This window comes from Schistosoma mansoni (genome assembly GCF_000237925.1).
Source record: "Schistosoma mansoni, WGS project CABG00000000 data, supercontig 0166, strain Puerto Rico, whole genome shotgun sequence".
NCBI lineage: Eukaryota > Metazoa > Platyhelminthes > Trematoda > Strigeidida > Schistosomatidae > Schistosoma > Schistosoma mansoni.
Genome location: NW_017386054.1, coordinates 1 through 23,663, shown reverse-complemented (window position 1 = coordinate 23,663; position 23,663 = coordinate 1). Strand labels below are relative to the sequence as shown.

The window sequence follows — 23,663 nt, the reverse complement described above, 5'->3', positions numbered from 1 at the left end:
TATTCAAAAACTTACGTGGTAGTAAAACACCAACGATATATCTATCACTTACAAAAATGTAACCAGTTTTTTAGAAAATCTTAGACATTATGATGAAATACACTTGGTCATTAAAACAGTAGGTCGGGTCAGTGTTTGACATCTAAACAAGAGATCTGAGCAATACAAGTACTTGAGAATTACAATGAACACTTTTTTGGTTTTGTGCTTCTGAACTACAGACTAAATCTGTTAAATACTTCGTTAAAGAATGATGGTTAGGTACTATGTGGGTTCAGTCGGAAAGAAATTGAATGCTTCATGTGAAACTTCTGGGAAAAGTAACGTAAAGCTATATGAGACTAAAGAATGTGCAAGTAGTGTAGTTTGCGTCTATAAATTAGAAGTGATAAACACGGTAAAACGTTAATTCATCGATTACATAGCAAATCTTAAAGAACGCTCAACAGGAAAACTCATAGTTACATTGTATGTGTAGAATGTTTGTTCTGAAACTGAGAGATAAATTAATAAAAAAAGTCACATGTTTTGTATTAAAATGATAACTGATTTATGAACAGACAATCATCAACTGCAGAATTGTCAGCTGACTTTTGGTTAGCTCTAGCTGAAGTTGAAAGGACAATGAGTTATTCGACGTAGAGAAATATAACGTAACATGAGAATATCAGAGCAGAGAAATAGCATTTCAGAATGCCTAAAAGTCAGCTAGTTGAATAGAACTCCATTTGTTTGCCTAAAGCATTCAAGCAAATGATAATCGCTAAAGCTAATAGTCACAGAACTCGAAAATGGATGATTTTTGAAAATGGACTATAAACTTTTAAATAAATGAGTTGTTGGGCTTCAGTTGTCATTTAAATAATGTCAACCCCATATACATGTCGTAGATGTGCTTTTTTCATTTGGTCTAGAGTTAATATTTATCAAAATATTTATGAGAAACTGGATGAAAAACCAATACAATGAACATACAGCATGAAAATCAAGATAGTAGGGAGAGATATCAAAAATCATAGAATTTTCACATTTTAAACCATGAACGAATCTTAGCTAAACTATTATTGAAAACCTGGAAGCAATGAATGTCCATTTCGTCTTAGTACAGAAAACTGAAATTGCCCGAACAAAAGTTCAAAAATAATTGAGTCCCACAATAGGACAAAACGGCCGTCCAGTGCTTCCAAGTTTTCCATAGTAGTCTAGCTTCAATTGACTCATGATTTCAACTATATATAAAAAAAAATTACTAAAAATCTCCACAAACAACCCCTTAATCTCATAAGTGTTGAAAATTCTAAAAGATTAAAGCATTTTCAACCATAGTTCATGACTATTAACTTTGTTTTAAAAGTTTCATTATGTACACGAGTTGATTTCAATGGAACTTATATGATCAAATTTCAAAATGTTTCTTCATTTTCACATCCAAAATCAAAAAGACTGATTCACTTCTTTTAATCTTCACAAAAAACAAGATGTTTATATATCTATACATATAAGATAGAAAAACAACCCATATGTTACGTAACACACTTATCTTTATTTTTTTTAACATGTTTTCATCATAAGTTTTATAGAAAAAGTGAATATTATCATTTTAGCAACAACAACAACAACAAAAAATTACTAAAATCTCCACCCCTCTTGATAAAAAAAATATCTTGAGAGCAAGAGACAAATAGAGAGGGGGATATAAGAAAATCATTTTAAGTGTATATCATAGGCTTTTGTTTTGGGTTTCGATATATGTATATATATATAACTAACCATAATTAATAAATGTCATTTGAAGAGCAAACCAAATTTATCACCTTCATTGTAATAACACATAAAGAGATGAATTCGAGTGAATTGACTATGCCTAACTAATGAAATATGATGTTTTTATTTTATCTATAAGTGAACAATCCAAACAGAATGGAATTATTCTTTAAAATATAATCCTGTTTAATCTGTAATTTTACACAAATGATTATAGAATGAACTCAACTATTAAATAACTGTTTGCTACCTAATCAATATCTTCCATTATTAGATCAACTACCTGGATATGGCTGGACAATACCAATAATAATTGAGATGTTTAGTGATAGAGCAAAATCGGTAACAGTAACAATGTCATATTCATTTCTAATTTTTTCCACTCTCCTAACTTATATGTCCCTTTAAAATTATATTTATCATAGTTAAATTTCTCTGAAATGAAACTTAACCCTTCTACTTCTTCATTATTGATTTCATTAATTTCATCTCTATTTGAGCTGGCACACAGTCAGACCAAATTATAATGTAATAATGACCAAATTATATATAAACGCACTATATAGCAAAAATCTTATGAGTTCAGCCATATTTCACAATCGGTTTAAAACAACCTAAAACACAATTGTTATCCTAATTGAATCTTGTCTGGAAGTATTATTTACCTTCATAGGCTGACGTTCATACTTAGAAACAAAGTCATAAATTCTAGTGATACGTAAGTTAGGTTGTTAAGTTACGTTATTTCTTAGTGCTCAGAAGTATCATTGTTCCTACTACAGTGAGAGTTTTCAGAAGTACTTCTTCATGTTTTTATACACTTGGGACTATGGGATTAGTCCTATATGTCAATTACACTGCAAAAATATAAAGAAGCATAAATACTTAATTTAGATGCTATTCATAAGAATTTCTACAGTTTTAGAATAAGTTTCATTCTGAATCAAAATCACCTTGTAACCCATCAAATATTAATCGTTCACTTATTTTAAAACTAGATGATGCGTTGGAGAGTATCATTTGGACCTTTATTTATAGATTTCCCATGTTGAAACATACAATGTTTCAAATAAGTTGAGTAAGTTATTTAAGATGATCGATGTGAGTTCTCCGTAAATTACACATCGATTATTCGTATAATAACCAGTAGAATACTGTGATGAATCCCTAATGAATAGCTTCCTTGACCACCACCATGTGTGACCAGTAATCTACGTCTAACCCCGAGATTGCTGCCTTGATGGTTCGAACAGACAATCAACGCTTTGAAGACAGTTATCATTACATACTTACAACCCAAAAATGTCCTCCACTTTCAGGGGTCACATTCCTCAGCCAGACTGAGATACAGACGAAGCGTCTGCTCTTTATAATTGCACTGTGGTTAAAAGACGGACACTTTGCGTACGTTACAAGTAACCCAAATAGGCTAAAGAGGAGTGACGTTATTAATTCTATAACGAAATCCCAAAAACCAGTAAATATTTGTGACTGATATTCAGCTATGAACAGAATAAAGTTAGTAATAATTTGAGGTCATTGGAATAAAACCTAATAGTTCTCAGGTCGAGTTGAATAGTCTGACTACTTATCTATAGTCTAGTCTCCAAGGAGGGGCTACTTCCCCAGACAACAATAGCAACTCCACATTCAAACAACTTTTCCTCATCTTACTGGTCATATATTCACATTGATGCATAAATCATGGAGTTTACAGAAAGCAACAATATATATATATATATATATAATCGAATCTAACAGATTGATAAAATAAGTCCAACTCTTTTTTGATTAGTAGTTTATGATCGGAAATCTTCAATCAATTAAAGGTTCAGTATACATCGATAACTAAGATGATAATAGTAAAGAGTAGTTAATATTAGGTGCAACAATAAAACATTATTTATATTTAAATTCACTTAGTATTGTCTGTTTGAATATTCCCATTGATGTTTAGGACTGCAACTGATCAGGCTCTTATTGGCATATGTGCATACTGTGCATATTGCCTCGATATTGCCTTAATTCACAAGAATTCTAAGAAAAGATGGATGGGTCCGAGTCTTGGAGTGAACATGAACTCTGAGATGCAGCTACATCTAACTGATGAATCTCAGATAGGACAAAACGCGAGTCCTGGATTCCACTGCTAGCCACTATTCATCTTTGCTTAAAACGAAACAGTAGCCATTTTAAACTACTACCCTAGATATTAAGTTTAAGTGATAACTGTGGTTTTCAAACTGATTTTTAGAAATAACTGCACCATCGACCTTGACACTCATAATAATAATTTTAAAATAATCACTAAAGCAATTTTCATCTAAATGTCTCCGAGAAACCAAAGAATGATTAAGTTTCTAAATATTGGAAAGTTTTAAGTTAAAATATTTAAGTAAAGTTAAAAACAAGCAACAGCTAACAATACAATTCATTATGTTTATTAGTATCTCACTTGAATGAACACGGTTGACATTTGATTCATTAATATATATGGAAAAATAGTTTAATCGAAATCAAATTATGCAAAATGAATTTAAGTATAACGTAGATAGATTACAAGTTATTTCCTTGAAATGTTCATAATTTTTATTAAGGTAATCTGTCATTGGTTTTTTTCTCTCCTCTTTTTTGACTACTCAAGATCACCGCAAAGAGGAAGTTAACAGAAAAGTTAGGTTTATAATTTTTACCGGTTGATAAAAAAATGACGGTTTACTTTTCTAACTCTCTCTCTCTCTCTCTATATATATATATATATAGAGAGAGAGAGAGAGAGAGAGATAATTGATCACGAGAATATTGACCGTTGCCAATGAATCATGGCTATTTTCAATCAACTAACTTTAAATGGGAACATGTAAGATCAGGAGGGGAGATATATATCGAACTGCCTTGAAAATGTCTATACACTAGAAAATATCCAAACTCCCAAATGCTTATGCGTTGATAATCATTTGAATTTTTTTCACTGAAAGGCTCAAAATTCTTACTTCTATGTGAAATTGGATTTCGATATTAAACATTGTTAATGATTTCACTAGTGAGAAACTTCTGGTTTCTAATCTGATACTTTCCAAGCTTTTTTTCCAGTGTCTTTTAGTTCATATTAATGGAAATTATTATATATATGCATAAGTTTATGAAAGCATTGAAATTCATCGTCCTTTACTCTTATTTCATTCTCCTGCTAGTAATTTATGATCATTTCATATGCAATACAACTAACTTCTATTGAAATGTAGCCATAAATTTTGGTAATAAACTTAAGTTGATAAACAGAAGCCTACTGATTACTGTAAGAAAAGATGGATAGTGGTTAGCAGGGGAATCCAGGATGCGCATTTCGTCCTATTCGAGACTCGTCAGCTGGATGTACCTGCATCTCAGAGTTGATGTTCACTCTGCGACTCGAACCCAGTACCTTTCGCTTCCCATTGATGTTTAGGACTGTAACTGGTCAGTCTCTAATTGGCATATGTGCATACTGTGCGTATTGCCTCGATATAGCCCTAATTCACAAGCATTGTAAGCAAAGATGGATAGTGGCTAGCAGTGGAATCTAGGACGCGAGTTTCGTCCTATTTGGGACTCGTCAGATGGATGTACCCACTGATTACTGTTATTCTAAATGTAAATTATTCATTGCTGATAAATACCCTACAACAATATCTTATTCTTAATGAATACTTCATATATTGTATTTTAATTTCAGATGGTGGAGACATAGTCTGTTATCAACATGGTTGATGGAAAAAATTTAATACAAAATATTAATTTTCCATAGAAGGCTACATGAAAAACTGACATCAACACCTTCTAATAAATCACTTTTATGAATATGAATAAATACATTCTTCTTTTGTTTATAAATGAATCTCGAAATGTATGTTAATAACGTAAAAAATAAGTAACTATAAGAAAACAATTGATTAATTAATCATTTATAGATTAAGTGATCAACAATAGTGTCAAATGTGATTATTTTATTTGAAACAAAATTTTTAATCTCCGGTTTAACTTATTACATATATACTCAACATATATAAAGGAAATAAGTTAGTGATTGAAATATTATGTATAAGTTAGTAAAGAATACTTATCCACCACCACCTCCTCCACCATCTCAGTACTTATCCTTTTAACAGTTGTATGTGTATGCAGTAAATTTCAAAAAAAATAAAAAAAAATTAAAGTTACTCGACAACACATAGATACATATATGTATATATAATCATTAGTTATTAATTTATTTACAAAGTGTTTTACAAATGAGACTGGTTAACACTAATATCACCCGCATATTTTATTTGTTTTCCGAAAAAGAAATTTAATTTGGAAGATTATATTTCATCATGTTCAATTATCCTAACTAATTCATCTTTCGATTTATTGTCATCATTATGATCTGTATTGAAAAGGTTGAAAAGTGAAGGGGAAAAAAGTTCAATATTCTTTATGTCATTTAATTTATGTAGAAAAGTACATATATATAATAATCCTTTCAAACTGTTGAGTATCAGTTTACACTTTACATTATTGGTTACTAAGATGAGTTGAGGACTATATTTTTGGTGCATTAGTCCAATACTCATGTGGTCTATTATCAATTCGAATCCTATGTGCGCGATCGTGGGTGTGCACTGCTGAGGAGTCTCATACTAGGAAGAAAGAGCCGTTGAATTCTTCCAGGTTTTCACTGATGGTCTAACATTGATCGATTCATGATCTCAATCAAAAACTTACCAATCTCCACAACCTCATCCTGACTATAAGCTATTTATCATGAATTTACAATTCAATATCATAGTTGTTACCAACAAGAAACAAACAGACAATCGTGTTTTAGAAGTTGGCAGACAAATTTTGTACTCATTGACACGTGATTATGAAATGAAACAATCGTTTTATTTCATCACTGCGAATATTGAGTAAATTTAATTAAACAATATTTTATGTAGTGTTGTTCATTGGTACAATAATCATTTATTCAAAGCTCAAAATAATTCGTGCGTAATAAGTTGAAATCGAGATAGTAAAACAAAATTAATTTGACTTTCCCTAAAACTTGATTCTTGGAGTAAACTTTCTTGGGAATGATTGACATGTATTGAATGTAGAACATCCCTTAATTTTTTATCTATTATCATTCAAAAACATTGACAATTCTTCATAAGTGATATCTTGTATTCATTTCACAATCAAAATGATAGAATTGTGGATTAGTTTAACCACTCGTTTAGAGAACATTTCGACACTGTATACTACATTACATTCTAATAATGTTAATAAGAATTTTTTCATGTATTCTCTCTCTCTCTGAAATCGTTGTTTATTATCAATATCACGCTGTTGGATTATCATGACCAAGTTACGTAAGTTAAGTTTATGTACGGGTGTATGAACTCGTTATAACAATGTGTTTTTGTTCTTAAATAGTTTGGAATAATGGATCATAAACACTATTCATGGATACTGTTAGCCTTCATGGAGGAGCATGGGCCGCTCATCAACATTCTTCATCCAACTTTGTCATGGGTAAATTTTTCCAGTTGTTATTTATTCTTTTGATGTTTGCTACTGATTCTCAGCGCAATATGTTCCTTGCCCTTCTCTTCCGTTTCCCTGCAGGATTCCAAGTTGGGGCTTGCCTCGTGATGCAGTTCGATGATTTCCGTAATGTATGTCCTATCCACTTCCAACGTCTCTTCCTAATTTCCTCTTCAGCTGAATGCTGGTTTGTTCTCTCACATAGTAGGTTATTCCTGATAGTATCCGACCAACGAACACTGAGTATCTCGCGTAGACAACTGTTTATAAATACTTGTACTTCGTTGATGATGGTTATGATAGTTCTTCAAGCTTCAGCTTCATACAGTATAACTGTCTTGACGTTAGTATTGGAAATCGTGACTTTGTTTTTGACTACCTGAGAGTCATTTTGAGTTTCAGTTGTTCTTCATCCGTAGGAATGCTGTCCTTACTTTGTCAATCTTTGCCTTTACGTTTGTATCTGATCCTCCTTGTTCATCGATGATGCTGACTAAGCACGTGAAAGTTTCCACCTCTTCCAGAGTTTCTCTATCAAGTGTGATTGGTTTAGAGAAGCTCTGGAAGATGTGAAAACTATTCATGAATAACTAATAATAATTCATATTTGAAACTTTGGATGGTGATGATTTTTCTATCATACCAATTAATAATACACAATAGTATTATGACTATAAATAGAATGGAAGTTGCTCACGTTTTTACTTAATTGATTGGTTAAAGTGATCTACTTTTCTTCACAGACGGATTCCAGCTCCTTGATTTTAAACGTTTAGGTAGCTGAAATCATCCTGCGATGAAAATTTACATCACTTTAACAAAATATGCAACTAACTAAAAACGAACTTTGAGACAGATTCCGGAAATTATATTAAAAAATAACTCATGAACTTCAACTATAAGACAGTCATGATAGATTTCAGTGGATTATTCTCAGCCTGTATCATTCAGTGACTGAAACTGGAAATGTAAACAATTAGATTCTTATTTCTTAGTTTAAAGACAACAAGCTCGTAGTAAAATCTGAAGATCTTAGATTTAAACCTTTATAGGTTCATAGGTGTTCACTGTAGTAACAAATTTCGTATTAGTATGTAGTTTCTATCAAGTACTCCATGTTTCTAAGCAATTCACCAGTCAGTGTTAAGTTTTTAAAAATGTTAGTCTCAAATTTTACTTTATTCTTTTCTTTTAATTCATTATTATTAGCATTATGTATAAACAAGAAGTCCTCATACTTTGTACCTAACATAACAACATATCCAAACGCCCTGGTACGGCTGAGAGTGGGGAGAGTCTGCTCTCCCTCTCGAAATGCTCTCACATGGCCACGCGAATATATAGACTCTGCCAGGGAAGTCCTACTCACTCCCTTCTCGTGGCATTACTGTTGTTTACGAAATTGAGAGGATGAAAAACGAACGTCCGAAGCTTTAACCGGGTTGGTGGACGAGGAAAGTCCACATAGGAGAGTTGGAAAACCCTCATTCCAAACCAATGATGGACATGGGCTCCAGTATCCTGATGGAACAAATGGCGTATGAATCAATTGTTGGTCACCGGCAGCCATGGGACTGCATCTCCTCACGATGCTCCATTGCCTTGTGGATCAGACCTTTAGGTCAAAGGCTCGGGGTGTGGTCCCCTAAGGAAACTACTTGCTTCAGTTTGGGCACCTGGATAGTATCACGGCCCTCACACAAATCTCATTCGTTTTGTGTGGCGCATATATATCTGGTGCTTCCTTGTACCAATATTTATGTGTTTAAATAAAATAAATAAAATACTATTTATTTTTATGTATTTGGAATCATGAGTCAGTTGAAGCTAGATCACCATGGAAAACCTGAAAGCACTGGACAGCCGTTTCGTCCTATTGTGGGACTCTTCAGCAGTGTGTATCCACGATCCCACCTCGCGAGATTCGAACCCAGGACCTATCAGTCTCGCGCGCGAGCATTTAACCGATAGACTACTGAGCCATTTATTTTTATTTAATGATATTTTATCACATAAAATAATCTTACTGTCTGGCTTTTAAAATAGTGAGATAATTATTAGGAGTCTAACCTCTGATTAAGAAAAAAAAGTTTAAAACAAAGAAATCAACAATGATTTTATTATGTTTCACAAAATGGATTCTTTTGAATATTTGTGTAGCCGGCCACGTACATTACTCGACATTGTCTACATATATATGTACGGGCTTGTGAGTACATTATGTTATCACATCTTTCACACTTCTATTTTCCTTAGTTTCGTGACAGTATAATTCCTTATTCTATTGAGAAAATATGTCAAAGAATAGCCTGTATAAATCGATAGTAAATCTTAATTTTATTTCTTATCAACTGTTTTAAGTTGCTATGTACCATGTGTTATATTATTACTCAATCAATTGTTTTCACACACATATATATAATTTATTTAGATAAGACTAGTGAGTTAAAACACCCTTAGACTTGAAATAAGAAATAAAATAAAATTCCTTCATTTATAATATAGATGTTACTATCCAGAATAAAATTTTGAGTCTGTTTAGAAGAAAAGAAGCGATATTTAAAAAAAAACATACACAGAGGGAAAAATTACTTTAACCATGGATTTTATTTCTGTCTTAATACGGGTATGCCGTCTACTTATTGTTTCATTAATTTGGAAAAGAAAATCAATATCTTCCGTATAAGAGATTCTTCAAAATAATATCCATAATTATAATATAAAATTATCTTCAAAATTGAATCTCTTTTAAATGTTTCTTTTTAAAATTTCAATATTAATCCACAGTTGTGACAATTCATAGTTCACCGATATAAGCCAATGTAGAGAAATTTGTTTTCTACATCTTAAAAAAACTTTCTATTTTCTTGTATCCTGGTCGAAGAAAAGATACTACTATAGTGAACAAGAACACGAGTGGGGACAATCGAATGTTTTTAAGCACAAATTACAGACTATCTCACTGAATTCTGATAACCATACAACAAACAGTTAATTTGCAAAATAACAATCAATTGTCTCAATCTTCACTGTTCCTTCTGTAAATATCAGTTCATCTTCTCTAATTTCATTGTTCATGCATTTTCCTACCAATTGCGTTTCATTTCAGTTCTTTCCTTATCGGTCTTCTGCCAAAATACATTTTATGTCTGACCACCACCATATATTACTTATATGGAGATAAGTAGCCCACACCTCACTACTATCTTTTCATTATAAATTGGCACATTGAAATGGACAAAAAGTAGTAACTTTAATTCGTTCCTGTATTCATCAGTGAATAAAACATTAACATTTAAAAAGTTTCAGGCTACTGAGTTTCTTTTTTAGGATCTCAAAAATTTTATATTTTATTTATGTAAAGCATATTCATACTGAAATAAATACGAATAAAGCAAAATATTCGGAAAACATCTTTATTGTACCCTACCATCTACTGGAAATCCCTTCATGTTGATGAACAATATCTACACTAATCATATCTCAAAATTTCAATCAAGATTTACATAGAGTCCTATAAAAATTAATTGATGAATATTCTACCTATTCGAGCATGATGAAGTAACACAATAGATGATCTAAGAAGATGATAGACATACTTATTTACAATTAATACAAGAATTCAAATAAATAAACTTGTGAGAATTTAGATCACACTACAGGCAGCTGTTCAATAAACTCATACTTATACATACAAACTCATTCTTCACCTCAGCTACTAATTAAATTCATTATTTGACCTCCAATTATTCAATAACAAAAAAATAAAGATGATTCTCCAACGTTAGTTATTTCAAAGATCAAAACTAGACTGATTGACTGATTTAATATTTTCATCGTGACAAGGGTATTTTTCTACACTTTAAGAGCCAATATTATTTTTTAAAAAAAATAATTACTGTCTAGATCTACTTTATGATTTCCTAAGTAAAGATCAGATGTTTTATTTATTCAAGTTAACAGGTTTATTAATTTCTCAACCTAATTTGAAATAGGCTTTTTAAGTGTTTATGTTCATTTAAAATGAAGAATTGATATATGAGCATGCAATTTGTGTTTACATACCATGAGAAGAAGTACTAATATACTATTGATGTTAATGATGTAGTTTCATTGTTTTAAGTAAAAGCACCATGGATTGGTTGAAGCTAGACATTAACATCGCTGGATACCGGCTCAGTGGTCTAGAGGTTAAGTGCTCACGCGCGAGATTGGTAGGTCCTAGGTTCGAGTCTCGCGAGGTGGGATCGTGGATGCGCACTGCTGAAGAATCCCACAATTGGACGAAACGGCTGTCCAGTGCTTCCAGGTTTTCCATGGTGGTCTAGCTTCAATTGACACATGATCTCAACTATATAAAAGTATTTAGTTAAATAAATCAAAATATAACCACTTTAATTGTTATTTACTCAACAAAAAAATCAATAAGTAAACTGAACAAACTTCAAGTAATCTTACTGAAAATTAAAGTTTAGGATGAAAGAATTAATCCATAAGAATCATATTGTACCAACATTTTTGACTGTAGTACTAAACAGTTAAAATTGGAATAACCGGGAAGTATTAGTTTCTCCTTCTACTTCTAGGACTCTCCAATGACTGTCTACAAGAATTTACTAGCATTCTTTAACGTCAGATTATTAAACAGAGTTTTATATATCTATGTATGATACGCTATAGTCAGTAAATAAACTATAATAACATTACATAAATCTTAAGCTGAAATTCCTTAGGAACAAAAATCCAGTGATCACTAGTGGCTTGTTGGCAAGTAGTTGCCTGTATCTATGATGGGAGAATCATAATTTCAAATGAATGCTTTATTGACAACTTATCAGAAATGACAAAATAAACAAAACAAAAAATTGGGTAGAATAACATGAATTCATTAGCTGCTTATAACCCAATAATATATTTGAGAATCAAAACTGTTGTAAAGTTTACATTACTAATAACAGTATCATCACGGTGTAGTAATGAGAGTGAAGACGTACAAAGTGTTGTCAAGTCACTTTGATATATGAGAGGAAATTCTGGATCATTGGACATAGCAACAAGAGATCATAGAGATAAAAAGAATCAATTATTAAGTGAAGTAATTGAACATGAATTAATAGCCATTATGAATAACATGAGTTGAGATCAGTTTGCTAAAATGCAAGCTATGGATTTGAAACAATTGACGTAATTAAAATGAGAAAGAGAAATGATTTGCAAGAATGATGTAATAAACTGGTGATAAAGTTATCATGGTAAGGAAAGATTTGCGACTATTTCCTTTAGAATACATAAGTCCGATTGAGACATTTGATGTCCATAGCTTCAGCGAATTTGAGAAGAATGGAACTTGATTATCCACTATTATGCTGAAAGACTTTAGTTTATCAACCAGATGGCATAAGTCACGGATATGCCCCGCCTGTAATCCTAATGGCCTGGAACATTTTTGGACATGTTCTTGGAATCGAACATAGGTCGTTCTTTCTGTTCTACCAATGTTATTGCTTTGACAGGTACATGTAAATTTGTATACACGGTTGCCGTAAAATGAAATGGTGTACAAATCGATTTTTGATTGAGTGTAAATAACGTAATATTTTGTACAGGATAGTCAGCTTAATTGCTGGTTAATTTCTGATCAGTCCGGTTTTTCGTCTCCTTTTTATTGTTGCTGTAACATCGTCATCATTAAATCAGTTTGACAAGAAATAGGTTTCTTGTCTGATGTGGTTTCTCTAGGCATTTCGTCGTCAAAGTTTTACAACCTGGTTAATGATCTGGTAGGTTTGACACTTAGATGGTTACTTTCAAACGATTATTGACCGAATACAGTTTAAGCCTGTAGAAATTAATCTCACTTATTTAACTCATCACTAGGGCTATTTATTGACTATCCCTTGATCTCCTCATCAACTTAATTTCAAAATAAAGGTGTATGCTCTCTAAATTTTCAACGTCATTCAGTTTTCAAATAACTTTTTGGTAATTTTTCATATGTGAATGAGTTGCACTTTTCTATTTCATTACAGAGAGCTTCAGTATCTTTGATTCTGACTGGATATAAATGCCCCTCAGTAATCCCCAGGTATTAGTAATAATCAAAAGATTCTATGCATTATCAAGTTTCATATGAAAATGGTCAGATTTATTTAGCTTCCTTAATGTATAAGGGGTTTGGAGATATTTTTGTCCATTTTGAAACTCTATTTCAGATCAAAATTTCGTGAAAACAGAATAATATCATCGAAAAAGGTCTGGATATTGTTTTAATTTATTGTTATTTTGATGATATCGACTATAAAACTTTTTATTTACAACTGATTTTTATATATGAAGATCAAGACTAGATCTTCACCATCCAGATGTACTCTATAACGCTTTGATCTTTTTGGTTACCCTATATTAATCAAATAGTATTTCTTTTTGGTCCTATTGAAAATGAAGTTCAATCAGGAAAGTTACCTGTAAATTCAGCTATCCTAAGTCAATGGAGATCGCAGCTTACATTATTTGATGTAAAATGAATAGACATGGCCATCAAATTTTTTCATACACATGAGGGAAGCTTTTTTAAGACCCCAAAAAATTTTGGATTTTTTTAGAAAACTGAACCGTTGTTTCCTAGTATGGTTCACAGACGTCGATTTATCTTTGGCTTATTTCATAACATAATTTTAAAAATAATTTTAACTACTCATAAGTAGCTAGACAAAACTACGAAATATTTATAGAGACGAAATATCATCGCCATCATAAGTAAGGATATTATTGTTTGAAAAGCAACTTATTTGAGAAGTACATAGTGAATACGCGAATACCTAACATAATCATATGGGTTTACACATCAAAGATGTCAGCGATTATTTATATATAATATTCTCATTTTATAGCTCATTTTTAAACCCGATCATTAGTATTAGAAGTTATTAATATTTAAAATAGGGAAATGTGAGAGCTGAAGAGAAAAACTTCAATCATCAATTAGGAGGAAAAAAGCAGTCACTTAGGTTACTGTCAAAAAGCTTCATTACCAACATTATGTGCACCACTATTTAGGCGAACAACAGCATATCTGACATCATGAAGAATTATTAAGCACAACGATATATAAGGGATCATTTTTTAGTACTCTCTAACTCTCAGAACACTAAACAGTAACTTAGTTTAGTAAACTACACAAATGTATCTATACCAAAACATCAAGAATCTTTAAAATCAACATCTTGGAGACTATGTACTCAAGAGGTGCTGAAGAGTTGAATACTCGTAGGTTGAGAGCTAGGCACATGATGCTATTGTTACCTTTTAATTATTGTTTCTAGATCACGCATATGATGACGATGTTAAAATGATATTTGCCAGAAATATGTATCTTCTTATATCTTTGTTGTGTCCCACTATTTCTGACGATCAGGATTTATAAAAATTTCTAATAATTTTTCAAAACCACTGTATACTTTGATGATAAGTAGCACTCTTATCAACAACCAAAGTGATAATGTTCTTACAGTATTCGCATTATCACACAGTTGGAATATATTTTTTATGATTACTCTGAGTTGAAATATTTTTGAATATTATCGAAATCGCAGAACAGTGAAACCGTACACGACTTTAGTTGAGCTAGGCTTAAATATCCAATCCAGCTACTTTTATTTACATGCATATCGAAAATCGCACTTGTTCACTGATCTATTTCTGAAGTAGCATTATATGATAGTACAAATTATTAACACATCTAAGTTACAAAATTATTACCCATCTAGTGCGCTTGGAAAGAGTTCGAATTTCGAAATAAATTGTTTACAGATGTGAATAAAAAATAATGATCACCACATATTTCGCTTTATACATAAAATGTAGATTAATGCCTAACAAAACTTCTGTCTTCATGAATAGCCCTCAATAAAGCTGAAATTTTAAGAATTAATCCTTTTATTTGAAAAAGATGTTTCAACTTTTTCGTTGATCGATCACATCGATGTTTAAATATGCTTCAATACGTTCAGTTGATTTTAATTCATTGATCACTGATTAAACTCTCAAACTAGGATGAGTTTTTCGCATGTGATAGTCTCATGGATGCCATCAACCAATTCTATTTGATCGTTAACTCTTGTCTAGATTCCTGTGCACCAATTAAAACATACACGTTTAGTAAACCTTACGAACTATATATACCAGCTAAATATCGTAATAAACTAAGACACCTACAGAAACTTTATTTTAAGTTAAACGACTTCACGGCAGTTGCACAAATGACAATAATTTTTAACCAAATTAAAGAGAAACATAGATTAAAAGCCAGGAGCTATTATCACCTAATACTAGCTTAAAAGTACAAAACTGAATTCTCCTTTTCAATAACCGCGCTAAATCAACTCAAAATGTTGATATACCATGCATCTTGCATAATAACATTTTTATATACGACTCTAAAACTAATGCAGACTTTTTCAGTGGTATTTTTGCGAATGGCAAAGAATTCATAAATGGTGTTGTTTTAAGAGTTATATGAGTGACTAGTAACTCAATAAAATCTATCTCTTTTACATGCTTGACAATTAGTAAGGCTCTAAATACACTTTAGCTTTCGAGAGGTCATGGAGCAGACAGGATTTCATCCTTTCTCTACAAGTATGGTGATTCGGATATTTCACTTCTTCTTCTACAGCTGTTTACTTTCTCCATGGAATCAGGTACTTATCCATAACCGCGTACATCATACCACGTTACAAATATGGAGATAAGACTGACATCAACAATTATCGGCCGATAAATATTACTCCAGTTATCTCTAGGATTATGGAAATAATTATTAGTGACGAACTCTCCAACTATTTACTTACTGAAAAATTTATCAATGATACGCGACATGGACTTCTAAAAGTCGATTTTGTATGACATGTCACTTTGACTTCTTTAATTTAGTCTATTCTCTACTTAGCCAAGGACATCTAGTAATGGTGCTATACCTGGACATTTCTAAAGTCTTCGACATGGTCAACCACCAACTCCTCATAGATAAACTCTCATCTTATGGGGTCCAAAACCATTTGCTTCGTTGGTTGGATTCCCTCCTCAGCAACCGACATCAAACATTTAAAAATAACTCTTCATTGTCGAACGCTGTCCCTGTTAGAAGTGGGCTAATTCAGGGTAGTGTCTTAGGCCCTTTGCTCTTTTTGGTGTTTATCAATGATATTTGTGATTGTTTTTGCATGGGTAAGCCCCTTTTGTACGCAGATGATCTTAAAGTAGTGTATTCATTTTCTCCATATAGGCTGAACAATATTCAAAATCCCATCAGTATGGAGCTTAACCAGGTAGCATGGTGGTGCTCAAAATGGCAGCTGGAGCTTGATACAGCTAAATGTGGATGAATATGCTTCGGTGATATATCATTCAACTTAGATCTTACCATAAATAGTGAAGTGTTATCTAGGTTACATATAGTAGGAGACTTAGGACTTAGGTACACCCACGTCTTTTCGTTCACAGAACAGATAATGTAACAGACTTCCAAGTCTCAACGCCTTATAGGTTACATAACTCGGAACCTTTTTAACAATGAACCACGGATTTTAATGTACAAAGTTTATATTCGACCACTCCTAGAATACTGCGCGTTTATTCTTATTGTTGCGCACATAAAGGATAAATTAAGGCTGGAATCATTACAGAGACGATTTACACTTCGTATTTTTGGAACTGATTGTACCTTGACCTATTATTCTAGATGTAATAAACTTGGGCTCAACCCTTTATGAAAGAGGAGACTCAAACTAAATCTTAGCTTCTTCTTCAAAATACTTAACAAACTATCCTTTACATCCAACCAAGCAATTCAACATACAGAAACTTCTCATCACGACATACGTAACTGCTTGTCACTAGCGAAACCAACACATTGTAAATCATCTCTCTATATGAATTAATTTACCTGTAAGGTTTCTAGACTCTGGAATAATCTACCACAATCTATCCATAAGATAAAATCATTCCCATTCCTTGTTCGGTGCATTGATGCATACTGCTCCTCTGAAAATGCATTAAATGTTCTAGTGCCTTTAAGTGTATCTTACTCCACAAGTGAGATTATGGGAACTTCAAATGTTTAGCCACTCTTATTAGTGAATTCTCTAATTAAAACCACTTGCCTGCTGTCACTTTACATTAACACTATCACTAGCAACCCTTACTCGTTTGAATAATATGTAACATAAACAGTGGTAAACCTGACCGACATATTTTGGTGATCGTTGTTTTGTTGTTTTGTGCTCTCTGTTTTAATTTTACTTTCTCTAGTTGTAGATAGTTACCAATAATTCGTTCTGGCACAGGAGATAACCTTAAATAACACCGTTCATAAATCAACCGGCTATTCACTTAAGAAAAAAACTAAAAGTTCCCTGCTGATGCATTGGATTGCTGTAATATGTGTCATAAATGTACTACCTAAACAATTACTGATCTAGCAAACTTAGAACAATCTTATATCACATGTTTGTTCTCTACATCTAATGTTACTATTTATATCAAATTGATCATGAGTGTAAACCGGCGTGAATTCTGTAATAATTACTTTCAGAATGTATATTTATATATATTATATAAGTGAATGGAACAATATTGTTAATGAATTGGTCTTTAAACTATTTCAGTCAATTCAGATGTGATATTTACCACTACTTTGAAGAAATGTTTATTATCAACTCTACACACATCTTTACAGAAAGAAGATATGAAACAATCATAAGTTTGTCACTTGGATTGTATTCTGTTTCGTATTTTCAGACTATCGTCAATATGCATATTTGTTTTCAGTAGCCAGAAGAATGTGGTATTAATTGGGATACGTTGATGACAAAACTACTTATTAATTTTGACTATGGATATTTCATCATTGAACTTAAAGTGCTCCATATCCACAATATTCAATTGTTGATTTCATTATAAAAATAAATCATGATAATAGTGAACAAAATATTTATACGAAGGATGCTTCAGTTGAACGTAGCTTCAACTACTTGATTTAGTCAAGTTGCTTTTTAGTAGAGTAATAAACTTATCTACAGTAAATTAACTAAAGAAAACTAATTATAAGGATATCCTTTACAGAAAATAAGTGAAGTAAGATGTTTATAGTCCTATATAGAGCAAAATTGACTTACTTGATTCCACAATGAAATATTGCTAGTCAAAAATTTATCATAGTCGGATGTCGAATAGACTATTCAAGCATAGTATAAGTTTTGACCTCTGAATGAATTTAAGAATCTACAAGTATATATGATAACTAGTAGAAGAAACTAGGAGACTAACTTCAATTGTGTTTTTTAAGTATACCCCTGAAACTACATATCCAACAAAAACCAAGAAGCACGGAGCTATTTATATACATTATTTATTACTAAGAACGCTTCTATTTTTAATTTATTCAAAATAAATAAAACCTATGAAAGTTATTGAAACTAATTATCTCCAAAGACACCTGACTGTCATGTGTTTAACTAGAGCTCAGTACACGGAAAAAATTTATAATCAATGTCAGTATATACATACCAGCTAACAAAAACTAAATTAAACTTAAAAGTACCTCCAATTAGTATGTAATTCTATTGTCATTATTTCACTAAAATGGAAATATTTTTCTATTTTTTTGTCTTTTTTTTAAAAATGATCTTATGTTTCAGCTAATCCGTAACTTTTATAAGAGAACAAACCGAAATACCTGATTCCACTTGTGTATATCCAAATAAAACATCCGATGATTATTTTCTCTTTTATACTCATCAACTTCAACTGGAATGCTAATATATTATCAATGAATTTCACATTGTGATTACATAAAACGATAATACTACTAATTAGCTGTTTAGCTCAAATATATGCAAGACTTTCATTCCAGTGCATCAAGTAATTTCACCAGTGAAAAACTCGAAGGTTTTCTCGTTTCACAATCATAAAGTTTGAAATTACAAGTAGAAACTCAACACTGAAGGGAATCGTCGTATAATAGTTTAGCTGACAGTACAAGATTAGTAATAAGAAAGTTGATTATATCTATCTTGCTAGAGGCTCAGCACTTTATTTTTTAATCACTTATACTTTCTGGTTAGATTAACAAAAGCCTCATAAAATTTCGCATTGCAAACCTTAGACTGATTATCTTGACCTGACAAGAAAGTAGAAGTCAAGCTTTTTAAATTTATACGAATATTCGTCAAGGTTAGAACGAATAGTTTGACAATAATTTGGCGCCGAGTATAGAGAATTCATTATATGTGAAAAAATTATATTTGAAATAGTCTCAGCGATTGAAATATAAATAATTCCAACGTTTCGTCCAGCTAACTTGTCTGAGGCTATTTCAAATATAATTTTTTCACATATAATGAAGCTTTTTAAAATTCAGTTATCTTACACAACTGAATAAACTATGAAAATCATATACTCACTAGTGAATGACTTCAAGAGATATTTCCTTGAGTTCTAGTGGGAAGCAGTGACCAGTGGAGTTCAATCAAGTCTGTTGTAGCGATATCAACTCACTGAAAACAATTGCTGAAATGTTGCTCAAACATCGTGGATTAGCTGAAGTTAGACATTAACACCATCGGTTGCCGGCTCAGTGATCTATCGGTTAAGTGCTATGGCGCGAGAGTGGTAGGTCCTGGGTTCGAATCTCGCGAGTGTGGGATCGTGGATGCGCACTGCTGAGGAGTCGCATAATAGGACGAAACGGTTGTCCAGTGCTTCCAGGTTTTCGATGGTGGTCTAGCTTCAATTGACTCATGATTTCAACTATGAAAACCTATTTTGTAACAGAAGTGAATGTAAAGTAATTATGATGAAAATAATTCAGTTTATTTAATGATCTGAAACCAATTAGTAACAGATAAACATTAATAATGAGAACAGTAATAATAATAATAATCGATACAATGGTAAGAATAGTGACAAAGACACAATTATGATTGATTATAATGATGTTTCTATTTTATTTTATTTTTTTATAAACCATCTCAATGTACTTATACACTGACTTATAACTGATATTCATTGAAGCAATAGAAGAAGAAGAAGAAGAATACGGAACAAAAGTAGCTGAAATATCATTATCTCTTGATTGTTAGAAAGGTATAGAATGATATAAACAAAACCAACAAACTAAAACTGAATGCGTTTACCTATGTATATTTGTTCTATATAAACTATGAAAGACAATGAATATAAGAGTTATGCAAATGAATTCTCATGATTGTGCCATTGATTTTATTTATATCATGTTTTATATCTGTCTCTATGTATGAGTAATAGATTGTTGTTTGTTTAAAAGAAAAAACGACAGAATATCACTGTTGAAAGGCAATAAAGAATTTATTTATTCAAGTCTTCTATTTTTAACCTTAACACAGAATGGATGATAGATCATATAAAGTGTTTGATACATGCATGATATATTGAAGTGGAGTATAAGTCAGTCATAAATATAGACAATGGATAAGTGAGAGAAAAATAAACAAACTGAATAATGGAAATTATGTTTTATGCAGTTACATAACTAGTCATAACAGTGGTAATAGTGCTAGTAGTAGTAGTAGTAGTATGAGGAACACTAAGCAACCTATAACTCTTTTATTTAACAAGTAGCCATTGTGTATAAAAAATAGTTACATAAAATAAGTTTATACCTTTCAAATAGTAGCAAAATGAAATCAGTCAATGAGACAAGTATGTCTATGTATATATATATATATGAATCTTTTTTTCAAAATAAAGTTGGTTTACATTCCAGAGGGTATGATATTACTCAATAAATTCAAGGTCATCACTTCCGGGATTGTTTGATGGTATTGTATTTATTTGAGAAAATACAATTATGTGTATTATCTGGTGTATACATTCACAAAAATGTGAATAATCATTTGTAACTCAAAGAATTTCTTCATCTTCATGTGTATATGATACAATGCAGTATAATACTGTAAATTTTGAAATGATATGTGTATATCTTTATGTGGGATTGTGTATTGACTTATATATGTGCATACACATATATATATTTGAATAATTTAAACAAGTCGAGAATTCCATTAGAATAAACCTAAATACTTTTTCATTTCTGTCTGTTTCCAAATTGGTAATTTATTGAAATCTTCTCTAGACATTGAAAATGTTTCCTGTAATTGAAAATTAAAAGTTAATGAAAATTAAACTATAAAACTCCTGGATTTATTAGTTAGTTAGTTAAATCAATATTTCATAGTCATCCCTTGATAGATACTTAACATCATTTCGATTATTCGAATAACGTCAGTTTATTGTTAATTATTCATATTGTTTGCTTTGTTTTGTAAAACTATGCTTATCAGCAGTATAGGGTTGTAGAGATGATTGAGTTTTAATTAAGATCATATACCGATCAATGTTAGACCACCAGTGAAAACCTGGAAGAACCGGGCGGCCAATTCATCCTAATTTAGTACTCCTCAGGAGTTCATATCTACGATCATACACGGAGGGTTCAGACCCGGGACCCTCGGTCTCGCGCACAAACGCGTCATAATTCGTGGACGTCAACAGTGTCAGGTGAGGGGGAGTTAGCCACCGAAGACAATGGAAGACGGTCGTGCAATGTTGTGGATTGGTTAGTGTTAGACGTTAACACTGTTGGACGTTGGATCAGTAGTCTAGAGTTCAAGCTTTCATGTGCAAGACTGAAGATCATGTATTGAAGGCCCGCGTGCAATTTACAATTCTGAGTAGTCCGATCCTCACTGAGTAGTCTTTGATCAAAAGTTTTGATTGCAAATGTAATTCTCTCATTTATTAATACACTCGAATTTTATACAGAGGAATAACTCATAGAAAGGATCATAACGATTAGTAAAAATTCTGCGTTCATTACATTCTTCTACAACACTTAACAAAATTTATTGAACTAATCAAGAAGGAAGAAAACTACAAATAACTGTTTGTACAGCTTACTTCGAAAGTTTTTTCATCTAAATACGTTTCTAAACAGGTCGCATCCAGTTCAGGAGGGAGAGGACGTTGTTGAAGATCACTCAATGTATATGAAGCCATGGTATACGATGATAATAGACCGTCGATTAAGTCTTTTTGACCATCAGTTTTACCTTCCTGAATAATATATGGAAAATAGATTGGAATATATGAAGAAAGTTAAAAATAATTAATTAAATAGTTAGTATCCTTATCTGTTGATAGAATCTTAGTGACAATAGAAATGATGATATGCAATGAATTACATAAAAAAATCTCATCTCATCTTTAAACACCTTAACATATCAGTTATAATAATAAGATGACGGCTTCAATAAACTCATTATTTCAACCCCTTTATAACAGTGGAACCATCTGTATTTTACAAATTACGTTATGGTTACTTATGGGTAATAGGAAATGTCTTACAGTTATTATTATTGTTTCATCAGTAATATGATTCTTTATATTCACGCTAAGAAATATGTTAAATAAGGGATAAACTCGAAACCAATGTAAAGAATTCATTGATATAAAGATAACAGTCTAATTAACTTCCAACTTATATAAGTAAAGATTAAATTTCTTATCTAAAAAATTGACATAAATTGGTCAAAGATTATTTTGCATTAACAATATCTAGTGAAAAAGCTTGGACCAGATTGCCAGGCGAAACGTTGGATTTACTTCAAATTCACTTCGCTGAGATTCTACAAATATATTATTCCTATTTAATGTCTTACATCAACTCGGCGCGCAAATACTGTGAAACTATTTGCTCTAATTTAGATGAAAGTTCTCATATAAGGAAAAGTTTATTACATAATATAGAAATATCATATATGAATAAGAACAACTGAATTTCAATTAATTATCTTCCAATTCAATGAAATACCATATCAAAATTGTCTACAATTCTTATTTACTTTATACGTTTTTAAACATTTGGGGGGGGGATGAAAGAACTTATTGAAGCGAAAAAGTTCCAAAAATAAATCTGGTTGTTTGTATTAATTATGTTTGAAAACAGTTACGATGGAAGTTAATTGGCTCATACTTAAATTTTCAATTGAGTAAGATACCAATAAATCATATTGGTAAATCAGTAGATAACTCAGGTATACGGATATAATAATGTTTTATCGTGAAATGGTAAAGAATATCTAATAAGATAAAATGAGTTAGTGGAAAAGATTTGTGGCTCAGGTGGATGATTTTGATGAAGTTTCGTTCTCTGAGCTGGATGATTTGGTTGTGGAGCTTTCATCGTTCTTCTGAACGACATCACTAGCACAAACTCCATATAGAATTCTATGCTGATGATGTCGTTCAGAAGA

At 31.7% G+C, this 23,663-nt stretch overlaps 1 protein-coding gene across 1 annotated transcript; it reads right to left on the bottom strand.

The window, feature by feature from the left end:
* Positions 1-20,155: 20,155 nt before the first annotated feature.
* On the bottom strand, positions 20,156-22,407 carry Smp_148580 (supervillin, putative; the record flags this gene model as incomplete). Its single annotated transcript, XM_018797309.1, has 2 exons — positions 20,156-21,500; positions 22,309-22,407. The coding sequence occupies 2 exons, from the start codon at positions 22,405-22,407 to the stop codon at positions 21,414-21,416; spliced, it is 186 nt and encodes a 61-aa protein (XP_018646783.1). The 3' UTR covers positions 20,156-21,413.
* Between the last annotated feature and the right edge of the window lie 1,256 nt (positions 22,408-23,663).